We start from the raw sequence: 21,865 nt of genomic DNA, 5'->3' as shown, positions 1-21,865 counted from the left end.
TCCAGCCTTTTCTGCCTACTGTCCAGAGTAGGGATAAGCACTTTCTTCCTCACCAAATTTAATGGGAAATGAATTGCAGTATTCAACTGCATCTTTTTCTTTTCTTTCTTTTTTTTTTTTTTTTTTTTTTTTTTTGGTGGTGATATGCTACTTAATGATGAAATACTATTTAGACTTCCCTGTATAAACACTTATAAACACTGCTGTGCTACAGTAGAAATAAACAAGGGGGCAGACATTTGGATTCTGATCTGCACTGGAGTTTGGCCAGGTTTTATGCTCTTCGTAGAGCATCTGTGAGAATGCTTCATAAATTGCTTGAGAATTATTTTCTCACATAATATTGAACAATGGCATTGCTCCCACCTGTAAAAGATTCAAGCTTCTCCACAAAGCAAATATGAACTTTTAAACATAAAATACTCATTGCATTTCTATCTCAGTTTTAAAATAATTTTTCTATAAGTCCTTCATCAGTCTTGGTATTTGAATCATACTGTCCTGCTCCACAAGGTGTTTACCATCAAGTAAAAATAGCATCCAATTCTTCTGAAGAGCAGATGGCATGTCCATTACTAGTAAAGACATCTTGCTAAACATATGGCAGAACAGGTTAACTAAAGGGCAAAGTGGTTAAAGTCTTGCAGCAAACCAAGGCACTCATAAATACAACACTTCACCTGAGATGAAATCCCAAACAAACCCTATGTGTGAACACCACTCTGCAACAACACCTAGAGTTGCAAACATTTGTCGACTTGTCTATTTATTAAGGAGGCAACAGGGATTTCATATCCCACCAGCACAGCATCTCCGCTATTTGCCTTTGAGTTCCAAAGAAAATGGCGCAGTTGAACGATTGTATGAAGTGACAGCAAATATCCATCAAGCAGCAGCAATCAAATCCACAAAAGCATCCTTTTTGATTTTCTATCTGATTAAAATACTGAAAACATGAAAGAATAAGGCATGGATAATTTCTGTAGGATTTATGGTTCCTGTGTAAATAGATAGGGCAAACATATTCTCTTTCTGCTTCGAGCAAGATAACACCAGAAATTACTCAGCTACTTAAGCTATCACATAAAGTTTTAAAGCACATGACAACTTCACACATCATTAATTTAACACCCATCTTTAATACACAAATGTTTCTACTTGCCTAATATCAGCATAAATATGAAGTTACTCCACTGAGGTTAATTAAACAGAGCTGAAATAAAACATTTTAAAGAGAATATTTAAGAGAAGCTGGGACAAACAATCTATTTTCAAATGCAGCTTTCCAATACAGTAATCATGGTAGCAGTTTTACTGTAATTGTTCTTACCGATTGCTGTGGTCAGCACAAACACTTGCTCAACTTTCTTTCCATCATTGTAAAATGCCATATGCCAAGCACCTTGATCCATGTATTCGATGAATCCCGTCTCTTGTAGTGAAGTTAAGATCAGATTCCTGGGAGCTTGCTGAGGCTCCTCTGAGTTTTTTGGTTCTTGCTTAATTAACTGCTTTCCGTCCATCAATTTTACAAAATCAAACTGAAATAATAATGAGCAACAATTAACCACCCAGTAAATTTTTATGGAATCTGCTCTCCATGTCTCATTCAAACAGCAACAAGCAGCTGAAATCTCGAGAGGAATGGCCTGGTTAACTAAGTGTTCATCAGTGTGGACAGCAGTTGCATAACCTGGTCTGTTTAGCATCAGTTCTTCATTTCAGATACAAAGTATTATGGTAGGTCAGAAATTTGGCACCAAAGCTTGCTGTCTGCTATGGCAGAGAAAACTCAGACTTGCTGCAGTAAATGTGGCAAAGTAACTTCAACATTACATCTCTTTCATGGGAATAGTTCCAAAATTCCTAAGTTATAATGCTTAGGCCATGCAGTGATTCATCTCAAATGTGAAAAACAGATAAAATGTGCTATTCTTCTATACCAATTTTTTAAATATCTCTTCCTCAATATAAATATCAAAAGCTATTTCTACTTTTTATTTTTAATTAATTTAATTCATGCCAATAATTGACTATTTTGTGACATGGAAATAATACTTAATTGAATTGATTTCAACAATCAATTTTCAGTAAAGTTCAAGTTCAGCTCAAATGAAGGCCCACCTTCAGTTAAAGCCGATGACAACTAAAATCTCTCATTTCTAAGGCTGAACCTCCTGTACATCATTTTCGAGGTTAGACTAGATGATCTTCTCAGAATCACAGAATTGCAAGGTTTGGTAGGGATCTCTGATGATCCCTCAGTCCATTCAGCCCTGCTAAAGCAGCTCTCTACAGCAGGTGGCACAGAAAATCGTCCAGGCAGTTGGGATATCTCCTCAGAAGGAGACTCCACCACCTCTCCAGGCATTCCATTCCAGTTACCTTCACAGTAATGAAATTCTTTCTCACGTTCTTGTGGAACTTTCTGTGTTCCAGATTTTGCCTATTGCTCCTTGTTCTGTCATTTCCAAACAATCTTTCCATGATTCTGCACCTAAGTTTATCACATATGGTGTAATCCTGCTATCAGACAGCAGAAAAGACTATTATCACCCACTGAAATGAGATCTTAATATGCCAAATGCATTAAGGAAAAAAAAAACCAGTTGAATGTAACCAGCAATACTGCACTTTCTTTTTGCTGAGATAGCCTTTCTCCTGCAAATCCCCAGTAGAAAATGCTTAACAACAATATTTGTTATCAGAAACTAGAATTATAAGCAGCATTTTTTCTTCCCCCTATTTACTCTGACTGTCATTTGGTTTTTTTTTGATGAATACCTAGAAAGACTAAAGCATTTTCAAATGAACTGGTATTTCATGCCACTACCCTAAGAGAAGGTGCTGCATCTATACTCTGTGCCTGTCCAGACTCCCACAGCCATATGGCAGTGGACAGAATTGCCGACCTTGCTGATACAACACTGCCTCTCCATTTGGGTGGGTGTGTTTTGAGGGTTCAGCTAGACCTCAGTAGAAGAATGGGATGAGCATAATGCTTTGTGTGGTTACGGTTAGTTCCTTCCTTCCTCCCTGCTTTGTAAGCACACTGAGAACACCAGCGACCATTGCTCTTTGAAACTGTAATGCATGATAACATTACTAATAATTACCTGAGTGTGAGTAGGTGGAATGTTTCTTCTACCATAAATTCCCAGCAGAGAATCCTTCGCCAGTGAAATGTTAAATTTCAGGTACACGGGGTGATGGATGGTGATCTGAAAGCGCCAGAATAAGCCGGGTGGGATTGTTTGCATAACTTGTGATCCAATCTCAACTTCTCCTGTGTCTATGGCCCGTCCTTTCTGAAACACTGATTTTCCAGAAACAAAGAAACCAATCAGTTACATATTGATAAGGAGTGAAGATACCACATCAGATATAACAAATAACGTCTACACTGAGGACATTTCTCTGAAATCATTGTGTTTTTCATTCAGCTAGAGGAAAAGCAGAGATACACTCAGGTGCAGCATTTACCACGATGGGTGTCAAAGCATGTTTTTACCCTGGAAATCTTGGAACGCTTTACTGACTACAAAAAGGTACCGGTGCTGCTGCAGGAACCATGGCCTTTACGTCTGTCTATCAGCTGTGCAAACAGAGCCCATTTGACAGAGCATGGAGAGCACGCAGCGGGACAGCTTCCTCTGGCACGGCGCTCCAGCTACTGCCGGGTAGGCATTGCATAAGCTGCACAAATGGACACCAGTAAACAGAAAAGCCATCAAACTGCTAGGTCAGAGCCCAAGCCTGGATTTCTGTTAAGCACCATTCCTAACGATTGCATTATGGCAGTGATAATTTAGTCCTAGAGAAATAAGGAACATCTGTTTTTGCTTGGACTTTCTGCACAAAAGCATAGCAGGGGCATAAGGACGGAGATAGGCAATCTGAAGGGAAAACCGGCACTGTTTTGTGAAGCCTAACAATAAATCTGCAGACATCTACAGTATGTAACTTCACATATGGGTATGAGAGAGCTGAAATAGAAAGGGAAATGGAATGTGTAAAGAAGCCATTGCCAAACTAAAACAAAGCTGGCTTGCTCTGCTGGTGTGTATCATCATCTTTGTCTATTTTAGTGCCTGTCTGTGATTAGTATCCTCACATGCTGCAAGCAACATCAGTCCTGCTAACATCTGAGCTCACTCCACTGCAAGTTTTGCAAAAAATCTAAAGCTCAATCATAAACTTTCTCTCAAGTAGAAAAAAAAAAGGACAGCATGCTACAATGGAGAACGAAATGAGTGATCAAATTCAGCAGCCATATCTATTTCTGTGTCATTTCATTCCAACATCACAGTGAAGGATAAAGAGAAGTAATCAATGTGACTGGAGCTTCACTTTTTCCAATAATGCACAGAAATATAGAATGCAACATAATGTACATGAAATGGTATAAATTGTCCTTGGAAATGAAAACAGCAGTAGTGAAGCTGGGGCCAGATTTTTCCTAAACATATTAATAACAAAGATCCTCGGTGGGATCTTTCACCGGATTTAACTCATGTAGGAAGTACTTAGCATTCTTAATGAATAGAGATTTAATTTACAAGGCAGGAGCAATCCTCAGGGTACTGGATCTTCCAGTTTATGACTGCTTTGTGTCACTGGAAACAAAAGCACAGAAAGAACGAGAAGCTGACTTTTAACACCTTACTAGATAAAAGCATGAATTTTTGGAGCACAGAAAGTGTTTCCTAACACTCTAAAAATACACCTGTTACTTAATTAACAAACTAAAAAATTCCCAGATCCCTGCTTTAGCAATGTTCAAGGTGAGATTTTTTTATTTTAATTTTTATTAATTAATTAATTATTTTTCAGCTTCCTGAGTGAAAAAGGTCTTGTATGTTGAGTTTGGAGAAGATATTTAAATGCCTAGTGTAGCTGGGCAAAGAAAGTGGGTCCCTCCCACTCCAGCCTGTACATTAAATCCCACTTGGCTGATGTAAATTTAAAAACCTTTTTCCCCATTTCCAGTACTCCAGAGATATTAAATCTTAATGATTCTTTGCAAGCAATTACCCTGGGTTAAGTAAAACACTAAGGAACTTTTTGGTGATATTGACACATGGTAATTAATGTGATTCAATTACAAGATGGTGGAGCACTAAGTAAAAAGTCAAGGATACAGTATCATTTTTGAAGTTAATGGCATCATTGGTCCATGTTTAAGGTCTTTTAAAACAAGGTAACTGCTTCTGAGTTTGTTAAAGTGAGGTGGCCTGCTTCTTTGTTGAAAATGAAACACAAAAGGCCTTTACTTAAAGCATAGGCATTCTTTGAGAAAGTATTTTCACTAACTGGTGTTACCACATTATGCTGAATAGCGGTGAGTGTTGCTAGGCTCAAAGCAACACTTCTCAGAGAAGTCTTTCCATGTTCAGATGAAAATGTTGTTTCAGTAACAATTTCATATAATTAAAAAACCCCCCACACATGTACTTGGATTTACTGTTATTTCTATGAAAGAAGTGCATGCTGTTGTTGACAATGCTAAAATGAAAGAATACATGTTATCTTCCACCTACTGAAAGCAGTACCGGCAGCACCCCTACCTATTTTTTTCAGATAACCACTCAGCATGAGAAAGTGACTGTAAGCACCATATCTGAAGCGCATTTTCATATTCACTGAACCACTGTGCTCTTCTCTATTGAAAAAATAATTTAGCTCTGTTTCTATGCTTCACTGAATGAAGCAGGTATTTGACCAAACAAATAAGGCATCTGAAGATATGCTATTCACAGACTGCCTTCAAATGCTTTCTTACACTTCCTTGTAAAGCCATAGGTAAGCTTTTAAAATTACAGTGGTGCAATACAATTTCTGTACTTGTTCCGAAAGCTTCATTCTCATACCATTTTCCCTATAACAAAATATCATTTAATTACCTATGTTCAATTCCTAGTACTGCACCCAGTCTTACAAACTGGTACTAATTCTTCCCCATTCTTTCTAAGCACACTTTTCTCTGCAATTCTAAAACAGAAGATAGACTCCTAATCACAGGTTTCTTTTGGCTTCAAGGAAGTAAAACTCTAAACAGCACGGTGCCAATTATCTTCACAAGAAAGAACACATATGCTGATTATTACTGATCCTGAAACAATCAATCTTCTTGTACTCCCCTGGTAAATACCAGCATCAATAGGATGTCTGAGTTTTTAATCACATTGTTACATACTAAAATGTTAACTCATAGCCATGGGTCACTGTGTTATAAAATGACTTCTTAAAAGAATCTGACTTTCTGGTTTGTAAATTTGATTTCCATTAGAAAATTAGTTAAAATATATGCTTTCAAGGTCTGGTAAAGCATCTTGTGTTACTGTGCAGAGTTGGGAAAATAGGAGGTTACAATATCTAATACTTATTTATCATTGTGAAATCACATTAGAGGCATCAAAAGGCTTCAAGGCAAAGTATCAACTTTCTATGATACACTGTTGAAATGAGGGGAGTTCCCTGTTTCCAGTTCTTCTGAGATATCAATGTAGATATCTAAGTACTGAGTATAAAATTACTGATGCATATTAAAGATGATGGAAAGAAAGGAGAGAAAGGAGGGAGGAAGGGAGGGAGAAGGGAAGGAAGGAAGGAGAGAGAGAGAGAGAGAGAGAGAGAGAAAGAAAAAGAGAGAAAAACAGACAGACAGACAGAAAGAAAGCTAACAGAAATCAGCCAGAGATAGATTATGCACATATCAGTATCTTGCACTGTGTCTACACAGCTATTCTTTTTCATGCATATATTCCTTACTAGCACAGCCTGGATTGTAGGTTACTGAGGAGGTGGAAGACAACAAGATGGACAACAGTCTAGCTATGTTTGAGACTGATCCTATAAACTGCTGGATAAGCCCTTGGACAAATGGCTCTGGTGTTAAGGCCCTCCACACTCCAGTGTTTTGGGAGAATCATGACACTAGAATCAATTGAGACAAGGGACAGTTATTTATTTATTTAAACTACTACATTGTGTTTATTGACTCATTTGAGTCTCTTCTCTGTTATCAAATATCTAATTTCTAGGATCATGTTTTGATGTTTTTCCTATACCTTTTCCTCTGGAAGCCAAATGCTTTGGATGGGTTTTTATTAACTCTGTAATATATTGGCAAAATGATTTAATGCACTTTAGAAGAACTATTTGAGACATCTTAGACATTTTCCATGGTGCACCAGGAAAAAATACAAAAGTGTATAGAACTTTTACTGTAATTCACTGTCAATCCATTCTAAGAAAAGAAATAATGGATAACAATATCATTGTGTCCTCAAATATATTTCTGCTGCTCATTTATCTAACATGATCTCTATCCAGCTGTGCCACATTGATTTGTAAGACTACTGATGTGAGATGCAATCTTCCTTCTGGACTGAATGGTACAACCCTGTTCCACCTTGTCTCATATTTAGAATCATATATCTTACCTTGCAGACACAGAATCAGATCATAGCACTATAAATGCTGGAAATTCTGGAAATCTCCCATCATTGCAGAACTCTCGGTACAATTTTACTTTCCTTCTAACAAGTAAGACTAGGGTTAACCTATTTCTATTAATTTCCCTCTGATTTAATCTATCTGATTTAACAACTTTTTCTGAGTATTTTAAAAAGCAGTGAGAGCAATATCTGCTTCTTAGAGTAAGAAAGCATCATCTTACTGTATTATGTAGTGGTCAATGGGAAATATGGGTCAGGGTTTATAACTTAAATTGGGGTAGGTGAGCTAACAACACTGAATTAGAGGACTTGAGAAAAGGGAATTATGCAACCTCTCAACAGCTCTGCTCTGTTTTACATTGCTGGCTGCATAGTCAGTCCCTTTCCACTGTCAGCTCTGGCACTTCTTTGCCCTTTCAGAACAGCTGGTTCAGCCTCTAAAAAGACTATACAAAACTATTCACCAAACCACCAAAGTTATTTTCTGCCACCACAGTATTCTGAGGTGCTTCACTCATGCCCAAGACAATTACTGCAGTAGACATGGGGCTGCAGAGAGAAGTGCTGTGGGTCCACCTCCCCGCTGCCAATTTGGCTCGGGCATTTTGTGAAACCCCAGGAGGTTCCTGCATGCTGATTCAGTATGACTGGTTAAGGCAGGATGTGACAGGATGCTGTATTTTAGTTTATGCCTTCGAGAACCGGATGCCTCTAAAAGCATTAGGATTCCTGCCCTTCTGCAAATTCTGATCTGTCAGCACAAAGATTTTCATATGGCTAAGACTGGCTCTGGTCTACAAGACATGCACATAGTAACGAGCCTTCAGCACAGTGAGGGGACATGGCAAATATACTTTCACCTCCCCCCTCTAACAAGCTCTCTAACCTCTCACAAAAGAAAGGCAATTATTTTGCTATTTAACATTACCTCCTTAATGACTTGGGTCAGCTGCTAATTTCAGTGAGTTTTCTGCTAAAGCAAACAACTAGGGTGTGGGATTCTGATATCTGCTTTAAAATTGTTCTAGAGAAGCTAGAACCTGAATTCAAAATGTTGCCAAATTGTAGAAAATATGGAATCTGAAGCATAGAAATGTTTAAAAATGCTTCACCTGTCCGTCCGCACCTTCACACGTACCTTTTTTTTCTGTTTTATCAGAAACTTTTCCTCCGATTGGTGAGTAAGTAGTATCTGTGGATTCTGCTCCTTTATTTCCTTTGCTAACCCCGTTCTCATACAGCTGCCCTTCAACAGGCTGTAGCTGCCAGGTTAAACCGAACAAGTGTACTGCTGCGAAAAAATGAAGACCAATTAATTGATGTTTAAGCTACAGCACCTTCAGTCACATAAAGAAAGAATGCTATGACCCAGTTTCTGCAAAGTCAAGTATTATTTAGTTCTGTTAGCAGTAAATCAGAATTTCGAGGGTTCTAATGAGCAATTTACTATTTTACCTTAAAACTCAACATTTAATTAGTTTCCACACTTTCTTTTGGAGCTCAGCCAGGTCAAGGTGATGAATTTCTACAGCAATTAATGGAAGGAAATACTTGCAATTAAAAGGATAACAGCTGAATGCCTTAAATACTGTGTGACAGATTCTAATGCTTCTTCGGCACTGTCCCACTGCCTTCAGCTGTCACAGAGCTCAGAGTTTCTTGGATTAAAGCACAGCCACTTCACACCTTTCCAACCCAGATCTAAGTGAAACTTGTGCCCACCACATTCTCAGACCTTTTCAATTAGTGCAGTTTAAAAATTAGTAAATTCGCTGACTTCATCAACTTGCTGTAGAATTACGCCGCAGATAAAATAAGCCAGGCTTCGGATAAAAATACATATACAATGTTATTCTGTAACACATTAATGGAAATATGTTTTTATTTATGTACACACTGGGAAATTTATAATTCTTTTGTGAATTTATCTCCATCCACAGGCTAAAAATTCATTCATTGTTTTTTCTCCTTTCTTCTCTATTGCTTCTAATTTGAGGTATAGAAGAATGGTAGGAGAAAAACAATAAACACAACAAGAGAGGACCTTATTTTAAGCATACCATGATAGTACTGCAGTCATTCAAGACAATTACATCAGTATTACTGAGACAGGCAAATTCTTCCAAGGAAGACGCTGCCTTAGCACTGAAGTAACTCAGCAGGGAGCACTGATGACCCACTAAAATATGGATTGAAGATACCCCCCACAGAGGAGCTGAAATCATTACAAAAGGAGCAAAACTTGAGAAACAGGCTCTTTAGCCACATGCAGCATTTTGCACTGAGTAGGATCTGCCCACAGTGGGAGCCCAAAAGGCACCATATATGCCTTCACCAAATCAGTTAGGAACCTCAGAGGCTCTCAAGAGAAGTGAGGGGGTTCTAGAATGAGGTCTTGCTTTTGGGAAATACATCGTTTTTCTCTGTATTGGATACGTTTTAAGAGAAAAAGAAATCTCAGTATAGGAAACATTCATTTTCTACATGTTTGCTCACAAGTCTCACTTGCCTACTTCAAAGTTAGACTATACAGCAAAAACACCATGCCTTCAATGGGTTCCCGGCAAGGGTTGCCAAAACTACAACAGGAATGCAAATGTGTCAGTCTACAATCATTAATTTCAGTTCTGTGCACTCCTGGATCACCCAGTGCAGACGCATGATCTGAATCAAGCAAATCACAGCACTTCTATCAAATAGGGAGGTGGCACAGTTGATAAACGAGCAATGTTTATATTTTTATGTTGGCTTTAAGTTGAGTGACCCAGTTCTCACTGTATTCTAAAACCACTGCATCAGCATCAGATCTGGGCTCTGAAAACACAGTTGACAATTCCTACTCTCCAGAAGAAGTGCTAGAGGCTTTCCCCAGTGCGTCTCAAACCTGAGACCTGCTGGACTGCTTCATATTCCATGGATTTGAAACTGTCAAGGGACTGTTCTCACACTTTGAAAAGGGTCTTGTAGTCAGATCACATAGACCTAATCTCTGATCCTTGAGCTTATTAATGCAAGACAGATTACTTCTACTTACAGAAGGTACAATAAAAATCAGTATGCCTTGATATCTCCAGAGCAGTCAGCACTGGCTCCTGGCTTGAGCTTCTGGGCATTATTATGATTTAAAGAGTTAATAACCAGAGAAAGGAACAAAGTGCAATGAGACTGGTAACTAATGAATGTACATTTCTTTATACTAATGCAAATAATTATATGAGCACTTGAAACAGATCAACACCAGATGCAAAACATAACTGCATACACCAATAAGTTTTTAGTGGCTATACAATCATGAACACAGTCTAGTTGCTTTCTTATGCTATTTCCATTGTTGCTATTATTCATTTCCTAAGACAGTATTTGCATGTGCTGCAAAGGGTACATCATTGAAGCAAGGACTGAATATGTAATACACATTTTTCCTTACTGTATATCTTTTCCAGATAACACACACTATGTATTCTGTCATCCATTTGCACCAATTCAAAGTTTGCTTGCTCAGTCTTCCCTTCAGGCTGCGAAGTGCTGTTGTTTTTATAGTTTGTGCCAAAGCTTGGCAAGCTAGCAAAACTGTTTGTATGCATGTTTGACAGTCTGTTTCCTTCCTAAGAAATGCCAACTGTATTGTAGAGATGATGGTCTCTGCCAGCATCGGACTCTTGAATTCTACTCTGTGGGAGATCACATGTGATGCTGGCAGTGCAACTTCACATTAAAGAACATTCAAGCCTAAATATTTCAACAACAAATCACACTGCTATGAAAATGAGATCTACCTGAATTAAACAAAATGATTATCACTGCATAAAATTGGTCATCTTGCAGTCTTTAAGTAAATTCATCCTTCATAACGTCAGCTATCGAGTTGGTATCTATACAATCTACTGCTCTTGAGAGATTACCTTTGGATCCAAGTATGACTCCAGCAACAAACAGAATACATACCACAGAGAGGCATTCATTCTCAGGGTCACTCTGTTCAGAAGTGCAGGGAATTAGCAGGCACAGAGCCTTGGCTTCCCTTTGTATTTGCTGTGATACTTTTATGCAAAGTAAATACAATTTATAAAAAACCGCTGTTTCCTGCAACATATGCACACCATTCTTTCTTTGCTTGCTTGAATTTCCAGTATATTCACCCCTCTACCATGACAGTATCACATGGCAGTGATTTGTAATTTGTATGTTTATTGTATGTTTATGGATATTGTATGTAATTGTATGTTTATGGATATGTAATTTATGAGTTGCATTCTGCCACAAGCAGAGCTGTATGTTACTCTCACTGAGGCGACTTGGAGGTAGGCAAATATAACTGAAGGCAAATTCTGACCCGCTTTACATAATGTCTGGAGATAGAGCTTATGCAAAGGATGCCAGTATACCTGCATTTTATTGAATAGTCCTGTTTAATTCAAAGTTTCAGATAGAAGTGCAGTATAAGAGTGGATATATATTTTTTTGTTTACAACATACATTATGGATGTCAGTCCAGATGCTAAATTTAGAGGCTTCTCTATTCAGTGGAGTAAAAGAGAAGGGAGGATACCACGAGAACATGGTGAAACTAAGCGTCTTCCTCAGGCACCCAGCCCTGGCTGGGCTGCATGGCAGAGCTGCTCAGGGGCACTTGAGTGACCTGCCCTGAATACAGAGGATTCTACCTGCGGTGCGGAGCTTTCTTGAATAATTTATTGTGCTTCTCAGCTAAAAAGTAATTTTTAGGTATAAAATAGATGTCTTGCAAGAAGATAAATTAAGGACCTATACCTTCTAACCTATCTATAATTTTCCTTCCTAGAAAAAGGACAAAAAAGGATAATATGGCTTTACGCCATCTAAGGAATTTTCTCTATCTGGAGGCAGATCTCTGCTTACTTAATTACTTAAAAAGGGACAAACTGGGCCAGAACTGTGACACAGGTATATATTCAAAAATGTTTGTTCTCTACCAAGTTAGAATCACTGAATTGCTCAGGTTGGAACAGACCTCAAAGATCATTGAGTCTAACCACAACTTGACCATGCTACCCCAACTCTAACAACCCACTGCTAAATCATCACCACATCCAAAAGGCAACTCAACCACCTCCCTGGGGAGCCTATTCAAGTGCTTAACAACCCTTTCAGTAAAGAATTTTCCCCAATATCCAACCTAAACCTCTCCTGGTGCCACTTGAGGCCATTTCCCCTCATCCTGTCACCAGTAACCAGTGAGAAGAGACCAATCCTGCTCTTGCTGTAATCACCTTTCAGGTATTGGAAGAGAGCAGCAAGATCTCCCCTCAGCCTCTTCTCCTCAATCTAAACAGTCTCAGTTCCTTCAGTCGCTTCTCACAGGGCAATTCTCCAAGCCCTTCACCAGCCTTGTTGCCCTTCTTTGGACCTGCTCCAGCACCTCAGTGACTTTTCTGTACTGTGGTGCCCAAAACTGAACACAGAACTTGAGGTGAAGCCTCACCAGTGCCGAGTACAGGGGCAGGATGACTTCCCTAGTCCTGCTCACCACACCATTCCTGATACAAGCCAGGATGCCTTTGGCCTTCTTGGCTACCTGTGCACACTGCTGTTTCATATTCAGGTGACTGTCCATCAGCACACCAAGGTCCCTTTCCATCAGGCAGCTTTCCAGCCACTCTTCCCCAATCCTGTAGGGTTGCCTGGGGCTGTTGTGACCAAAATGCAGGACCCAACACTTGGCTCTACTGAAACACATACAGTTTGCCTTGGCACATCGATCTAGTCTATCCAAGTCCCTCTGTAGTGCTTTTCTCCCCTCTGGCAGATCAGCTCTCCCTCCCAGCTTGATGTGGTCTGCAAACTTACTGAGGGTGCACTCAGCCCCCTTGTCAAGATCATTAATAAAGATGCTAAACAGAAGCAGCCTCAGTACTGAGCCCCAGGGGACACCACTCATGATTGTGTGCCAACTGGATTTAATTCCACTGACCACAGCTCGTTGGGCCTGGCCATCCAGCCAATGTTTCACCCAGTGGAGCATATGCCCATCCAAACTGTGGCCAACCAGGTTCTCCATAAGAAGTACTTCATACTACTGCTGTAATTCAAACCAGTTTGGAACCAAAGCCTGGGGGCTTACTTCTGATGTAAATAAGCAGGTTGCATTTAAACAAAACCAACTGATATTTCCAGATAAAGTAACTCCGCAATTCTGCAGCATATTTAAGTAAATATTCACAAATATACTTTTTTTTTTTTTTTTTTTTTTTTTCTTCAGAACTCACTTTGTAAACTGGATTAAACCACCATCTGCTAGGAAGCCAATGATCTAATTTAATTTATTCTTATCTACCTTCTGTGTAAGCACAGCTTGTCAACTCCTCTGCTACACGTTTGGCAGAATATGAATAGGAGCCTTGGCTGCAGTGCAAAACAGGCTCTCCGTAGTGAAGAGATGTCAGAAAAGTCCTGAGCAATAAGTACTTATCAGTCCCCAAGACAAACTTCAGAGGACAAAAATCCTGCATACGTGAAGCCTCTCCAAATTGCTGACCTCCACTAAAGGCTTTTGTTTAGCTTTCTGCTCTGTTTCCAGTTATTCTGGAAAATCTCAGTAGATCATCCTCCTGAAGCCTAGTCCTCTGAAGAGCTGTAGTAGAATGTATCTCAGCAGCTGACTACTCTTTCTGCACCTGCTCTGACCGAGTGCCAGAAAACTACTTATTTTCTGTAACTGCGAGCAAGTTCTGCTTATAAAACTGGATTTCACCATGGCATGAAGCCACATGGTGCATCACTTCTCCAACTGCAGCTGGGCACTGTAAAGGTGGATTGATTTGAAAATACCTGAATACAAATAAGAGTCAGAACGAGAGTTCTGATATTCTGGCCTACATAATGGGAGCTCCTTTGCAAGTCCATTTTGTAACTAAAATGCTAGTGTCGTTCTGCTCTATACAAATCTGAAAATTTGAGACTATTAATATCGTTTTGAACCAAAGAAATATCTTTTCAGGAGATGAGGATTTTTCCGCACAGTTGCTCCTAACTCTCAGGCATTCTCCTCATTCTCGAGCAGCCTTCTCTTTATCCACAACATATTTTTATACCTGAGAACAAGAATAGACCCCTCTCCCGCAATCCTCATATTCAGAGATACAATGACCATTCTGGTTTCACTTTTCATTACTAAACCATCCATTAGTCTTAGGTAAAAACAAATCCTAATCTTAGACAATAGCACAATGCTGTCAGGCTTCCTCCTTGGTGTACTTGAAGATTTGTGACATTATCAGGCTCATCAGCAGGATGCAGGCTTAGAGAGAGCATAGGCCATGGTTTCCAGCTGCAAAACCCTGATGGACCTGTCTCAGCCAGAGTAATCTCACCAATGAGTTCAGCAGCATTACAAAGTTGCACATTTGCATCATGGCTTTTACTCACACCTGAAGCATTCAGCAGTATACACAATACCATGGCATGTTTCAGTGTAAAATCAACGCATTAGCCCCTTGAGCCTTACCTGCATTATTTCTAGCCCTCAACATTAAGGATTTATATCTTACACACTCATTTATATTGTATAAAGCTACGCAACCAATATTATCAATTGAGATACGTGTATGCTCAAAATTTGGTCTAGCTTTTCCCAGTCCTGAAGCCATCACTCTGCCTTGCACAGTGCAAGAAGTGGTAGGAAACAACAACAAACACAAGAGGTTTTAATTTCCTCACCCTCTGTAGGAATATAATTTAAGATCCAACACACATCTTCAGCGCATCCTCAGAGATAATATCACAAGGAATAGGGACAACTTCATACTCATACTTGAGAATTCATTTGTATATAAAATAGTCATTTTGAAGTCAGGGATGGTTACATCTAAGAACATGGGATCCAATTTTCAGAGGCACAGAATATTTGCATCTTCTGCTGAAATCAATGGGAACCGTAGGAGTTCAGCGCCTTTAATCAATAGGAACAGTGATTTGCAAGTCCAAATCATCTGCTGATAAAAACGGAAGGTATCATGGAAGAAAATTCCTATTTAATAATGAGCTAAAAATAGCTGACTAGATGATCAGTCACATCATAAATATTGTATTGTCTTAAAAAAAAAAAAAAAAAAAAAAAGGCTGGGTACTGAAAACTACAGAAAAATAGTGCTATCATTATTCTATCTGTCTCTTGCATTTGCCTTGTATGTTATTAAATTTTGCTTGTTTTTCTTCTTTAATTAATGATGGCTGCTTAGGCTTTTATTACAATGAAACTGAAAAAAGAGGGCATTTAGTATATCACCCCCAAAAGGTTAACATATTTTATATGTTTATACCAACACAGACCAATAGATGAACAGAGAGACTATTAACTGCATTGAATCACACAGAGATGGTCTCATTTTTCATCTGATAATTAGGAATCTATTTCTAGTCTTTGGCCACCAATATGTGCACAGAGTTTGTTAGCTCTCACCTTACTCACCAGATCTGAAAGCTATTTGAAAAGTATTTCCCAATGCTACTTAAGAAAACCCAGTTTTCTTTCCCACCCCTTTGCAAAGTGCCATCAGCAGGAGTACCTGAGCCCACACTAGTGACACGAATCCAGCTGTGTTGATTGAAACAGCTGATGGCAGAGAAATTGGCATGAGTGCATTGAAGTTGCCAAAATATATGAAATTATAGGAGAAAAAATTAAAACAATGCTTTAAAACCTTCATTCGGTAGAATATAATTTAAGACATTTATAGAGACCAAACACTGCTGTATGAAATGGGCATTTTTTTGCAGTAACTACTATGACTTTAAAACTTATTTACGGAAATTACTGCTGCTGAAGTGACAGTGGTTTTCATTTGATATACTAAATATTCTGCTTAGAATTTTTCAACAAATCAGTTGTTGTACAACCAGTTACGAGGTTCCATATGTAATTTTCTTACTGTCCACAGAGCAGCCGGATTTGTTTTAGCAAGGACCAAACAGTAAGCATGCTGATTTATAGGGCACCAATGGAAACAGAGAGATTTGTTTTTCCAACCTGACTAGTACTTCAAAAGAGAGGAAATGCAGAAGAAGTATTTGTTCTCAGGAGACAGCTTCTCTTCTGAGTCTCACTGATAATGGGGAAAGGTTGAAAAATAGAAGAGAAAAAGTACTCTGATACTTCGTCTTTTGACTGGACATCACAGCTCAGAGAATGTTGGTCTGCACAGGTCTCAGTTCTTCACAACTACAAGAGTTACTTGCAGATTTTTGGGCTAGAAGAAGCTCTGGATTTTCCATGACTTTGGGAACATTTCAACTTGAGGCTGAGATCTGAGTTTGGTTTTCACAGTAACATGAAGCTCTGGCATCTAATAGTGGTGAGAGGTATTGGAGAAAGCACATTTAAGTTGATAAGGGGAAGAAAAATCTCAATCTTAAATTTTGATCTACGTTCAGTTGGTTTGAAACTGCAGCTCATCATAGTTTAGTGCAATCTTACCATAAAGCATAATGTTGAAAATAAATTTGTCTTACTCTTCCAGTACCAACAAAGGAGTTGATCCCAAGTACATCTGACCCTGGGTTTACTATGAGTTCTTCTGTACAATTTGGCCCCAAGTCTGTAGCCATTGCTCATCTCCATCTCCCTATGACTTGAAGGAAATCCTTCTGAAGCAAGGGCTCAGGGAGCCAACCCAGAGTCAAGAATAGCGAGCAAAGAAAAGGCACCCACTGCAGCAAATTTTAACCTCACAGGTTACATGCTGTCTGATTCCATATACTCACCTACTCTCATATAAAGCAGTCACATTTAAATTCTTAATGTGGAATGCAAAATATGAAACCCTACATAACAACTGAACTTTGAAAACATTTCGTATCCATACCTAATCAAATGGAAAGAATTAAGGACAGATCATGAACACATTTAAATATACCAACCAGAAATGGGCAGCGGAATATTAATTTGAATAAATAAGCTAGCATCAAAATTTACAGGATAAACTTATGCAACTTAAAAAATCCTGGTGAAAATAAGAGCAAATAACCGCATTTTGGAAAATCTTTTAAGTTAGAATTTCTGGTTCAGAGAATTTTTGGTCCTCCAGGCTGCAATGTGTAGAAAGCAGGACTCCTATTGTAAGTATGCCAGTTTTTTTTACCTTAATTCCAAGTCAGGTTTTTCTAATTGCATTTTTATGTCTAAAATATAACTAGAAATACCAATAATTTATACGCAATTCAAAGGTACATTAATTTTACCCAGTTCTGCCTAAATCAACACATTATACTTTTATGCTACAAAGTTAAGAGAAAGACAGGCACGTCTACAGGCAGTTCATTTGGAGTCTTTAACATCCTAGTGATACTGAGCACTTACAGCCTTCTCAGGCTAATGACTTTCAACAGAACACCTCAAGAAAGTTAAATCTGTTCAGTGGCAGAGACTGAAATCTAAGCAGGGATGAAACTTAGAGTGCTTCAGATAAAACAGAAGCAGTGTTGGTATATATATGTAGCAAGCAGATGAGGCTGCAAAAATTATACAGCCAGTCCTAACCAAGGGCATATGTTCACCAGCTGTTATGTAAATCTGCAATTAATGTAGCTTACTAGATCCTCAGGTGCTTTCAAATAATCATACACCAGAAACAATCAAATCTGCTTTCCCATCTGCATTAGATCAGGATGTCAGAAAGAAACCCCATCCTGATGAGCAGCTCACCGAGAACAACAAGAACTTTGTCACTAGGGGACAAAAGATACAGTGGGAAATGGAAGTGGCTGGAATTTTCATCGTCATCATTTTTATCATGGAGATGCTTATGGAGGGAATGCAGAAAGTCAATGGCTGCTTTTCTGCATGGAGCTGTATCTCAATATCTGTATCACTTTTACCAAGTATCAGCTTCTGGGCAAACTCAGAACTGTTCCCACACACACAATAAAACAGTGGGGATGCTCTGGCTTCTGCTCACCTTGAAACATTCAATAAAATGAACCTTTTATGATATTTTAAATTCAGAGTGAAAAAACATTATAAACAGTGTCATAGTGAAAAGAAAACATTTATCTCTTGTGTATGATTTTAATCACACTGACTCCAAGCCCACCTCCAAAAAATAAAAAAGGAGTTTCTAGCTACAGTGATAAATGCTGCCAATCTATCACACCAACAAAATTGCAAAGTTAGTTACTTACCAAAAATGAGTTTGAAATTAAGTAAGTGTCCTTCAATCTACATCATATTTTTCTCAAACATAAATACAATACAAAAATACACTGCAGAAAATATGTGGAAATGATTGTTTAAAACACTACATCATTTTAGAGCTAGTTGCAAGGTTAGTCAATGAAATAAGTATGAAGGGGAAAATTGGAAAGATTTCAACAGATCAGATTGAAGAAAAGAAATACAGTAGCAAACCAAATTTCTGTTTAGAGTTACAGATATCTGTTCAGAATAAACATTTAAGAGTAACAATGTTGTAAGCCTTTAGATGAAAATCAGATGTTTAAGAAAAATATCACAGCAATTAAATCAGTAGGAGATCTCTGTTGGTATAAATATGTCATCCTGGATTGTATTTCTTTCTGAATTAGGCAGTAATGACGTTAACAATGTAGTAAGTTAACAAGAATTGTGTGTTCAACCTCTGACCAACCTGGCATTTTGCTTGCCAGAATTCACAAAGCATCCCACAGCAAACATTATTAGTAAAACACAATTTGTATCAAGGTAAAAGCAAGCATGACAGCAGAGCAGAAAAGGTAATGACTAACTCAGCATAGAAAAGAAAGAGAGGCTTACCGATAACATAGGCCAGCAACAACGCCAGCGTAACTGTAATGGCAGTAGCACTCAGAGCAGTGCACTTCCAGTTGCAACACCTGTAAGGTTTGCTAAAAGTGAAGGCAGGTCTAGAAAAGGTATTTCTAGGAAGAGGCCTAGGAGGTGGAGAGTAAACAGTATTGGATGTTAAAGGATAGTTCTGACTGGCTGCACTGAAGATTGCTGAAGACCCCGATCCATGTTTAAATAGGAAATGCCTACAAAAAGAAGACAAAGAACCACATTGTAAAAACCAGTTTGTGCCGTAAGGAGCAAAAGGCACTATTAAGCATTGCATGATAAATAGTGCATACATCTACAGAAAATACAAAAATCAGGAAAAGGTATATTTCAACATTCTCTGTTCTAGAAGCATATATGACTTTTTAACCAAACAGCAAGATTTCTGGCAGCTTTTCAACAGAAACAAGATGAACAGCTCCTAAACTGCCAGCCTAGGAGCAAAGGGGTGGGGCAGCTGGAGGTGTCAGCCCCATGCCTTTGGCACAGCTGTGCTTGGGATGGGGACTTGGCTTGCAGCACCTGCTCTGCCTGCAGACACACAGCCAGCTGTGCTCGTCTCCCCAGGAGCAGGCAGAAAGGGAAAAGCCACCCCCACTTTGAGTATTTTCTTTTATTGTGGATTCTCTCCAGAATACAGTCATTAAAAAAAAAAAAAAAAAGAAAAAGAAAAAAGACATAAGAGTCTACTTAGTAGAAAATCAGAACTACAATAAATTCTGAAAGTATTTTGTCTGTAAGTAAGTACAATTTCTCTAGTATTCTCAACTGAGCTGTTCTGAGAGCAGTTTTTCATCAAACGTTTTTGCTTATTATGGCGACTCTCATCAAGCTAAGAACGAATTCATTTGGAGACCAATTTCAGAGAAGACTGGAGGACTGATTGACTTCAAGACAAAACAGTGAGCATCTACATTAGCACAAAGAACAAGGTACAGAAATGGGCTGCACAGCGTGGAGGCTGGTACAGAAATACAGAGTGGTTTCCTGTAGGAACGTGGATGGCATTCAGGGTTTCAGAGTTCTGTGCACTCTGAAATTGTGGCAGAAAGGGACAAAATTAGGACTGATCAAACCAAATATTCCTTTGAAAACACCAATAATGTTCTTTGGTCTTTCATTCCTTACATGCACTCTTTTCTGACAGGGGCACATCCAGGTCTCCTGCCATTCTCCAAGCTGCTTTGGGTGTGTGTTATCTCAGCTCACTGCCCCAAGCAGAGGTGAGAAGTGAAGAGGCAGTGACATGACACAGCTGGCATAACAAGTACTGCCCCTGAGGCGCTGCTTCAGCCTGGGTCTCTGTAGCCCTTCTGTATAACCAGGTACCGTGACTTGTGTGTGCCAGAACAGAAGGACTGGCATCAAGCACTGGGATGTCTGCAAGGCAACAGCCCCAGGCACACCTCTCAGCTTGAGATAGCTGGCCAGCACTTGACTGGTCCAGAGTCCGCCCAGTGCTGTATTCACAGTGTGAAATACATGGGATCATGCACTCACAGAGTATGAAAGATTATTATAATATGACATTTGACTTCAAGAATATTGTAAATACATGTTCCTGAAAAGGTAATTGCTAAAAAGGTGTAGCGAGTACTGAAAAGGTGTAGTGAGTATGATATTATGTATTTCCATTATAACATTTTGAAATAAAGGTTATGATTCTCCAACATACCAGTTTATAGAAAATAAAAAGATACTGCAGAGCAGTCGCATCTGGTAAAAAGCCTGTTGTTCAGGCAATTGCACAAAAAAAAGAAAGTAAACAAGGATAGTATCTAGCTTGCACTCGCAGTACCTGTATGTCAGGCTTCCTATGATGCACCACAAGAAGGAAATTTTGTGTTACTTGCACTGGGTACCAGTCATTCTTGCTTCATACTTTTTGCACAAGCAAGCAGCACTCAGGCAACAAAAGGACAACTGAACTTCATGGAGCACAGCATCCAGAAATTATACAAGGCTAATTCTAATTTCTTTCTTTTCTGTAGTTGTAGATGGTAATGCTCTGAACATGGTAATGCTGTCTATATTGAGCATTTGAGTTCAAAAACTCTAAATTCAAATATAGGAGCATAATAAATCCCAAGAAATAACACCATTGTTTGCAAGACTATGCAATACTGTTTTGCTCCTATCACACCATCAGAATACAGTCGGTTATTTTGGTTCCCATGCTTCATTGTCACACATGAAGGCTTTTGCAAGTACATGAGGTCTTTCTTTTTAGTCAGAACTTACAAGATACATAATCACATGGACTTGCAGTGGGCAAGAACACTGCAGCAAAATTCAAAGTTCCTAGTGATATTCTAGAGAGTTGACTCATCATATAAAGTAAGAAATGTGTTATTATACCATGCACATACATATATAATACATACACATATGTAAATAACATCATATACACATAAAGATTACACATATTAATTAGTTAGTAGTAATTTATATACCTAAGGAAATTTACTTATTTGATATTTTTTCCTTATTTTTTTGGGGAAATTACTGCAAAATTGTCAGATTTGGCAGCACTGATTGATCTTTAAGGTGCACAGCTGAGAGGTATCAGCAGTAAAGGAAAGGAAATGCTGAACCAGAA

The 21,865-nt window shown here is 38.7% G+C and overlaps 1 protein-coding gene across 13 annotated transcripts in view; it reads right to left on the bottom strand.

Annotated features, from left to right (window-relative positions):
- The window catches only part of TENM1 (teneurin transmembrane protein 1), a 782,075-nt gene that overhangs the window by 113,831 nt on the left and 646,379 nt on the right, over positions 1–21,865 (bottom strand). For 8 of the 13 annotated variants that reach the window (XM_085546285.1, XM_085546289.1, XM_085546293.1 and 5 more), the window contains 4 exons: positions 19,225–19,463; positions 8,599–8,751; positions 3,117–3,316; positions 1,331–1,541 (listed from right to left, as the gene is read on the bottom strand). In XM_085546285.1, coding sequence (XP_085402411.1) covers positions 1,331–1,541; positions 3,117–3,316; positions 8,599–8,751; positions 19,225–19,463 — 803 coding nt within the window. The remainder of the gene's footprint in view (positions 1–1,330; positions 1,542–3,116; positions 3,317–8,598; positions 8,752–19,224; positions 19,464–21,865) is intronic. The other 5 variants (XM_085546287.1, XM_085546286.1, XM_085546290.1 and 2 more) reach the window with 1 other exon arrangement.

This window comes from Coturnix japonica, chromosome 4 (genome assembly GCF_054131305.1).
Source record: "Coturnix japonica strain WE chromosome 4, WE-NBRP24, whole genome shotgun sequence".
In the NCBI taxonomy this organism is placed as follows: domain Eukaryota; kingdom Metazoa; phylum Chordata; class Aves; order Galliformes; family Phasianidae; genus Coturnix; species Coturnix japonica.
This window is presented reverse-complemented; position numbering and strand designations above follow the sequence as displayed.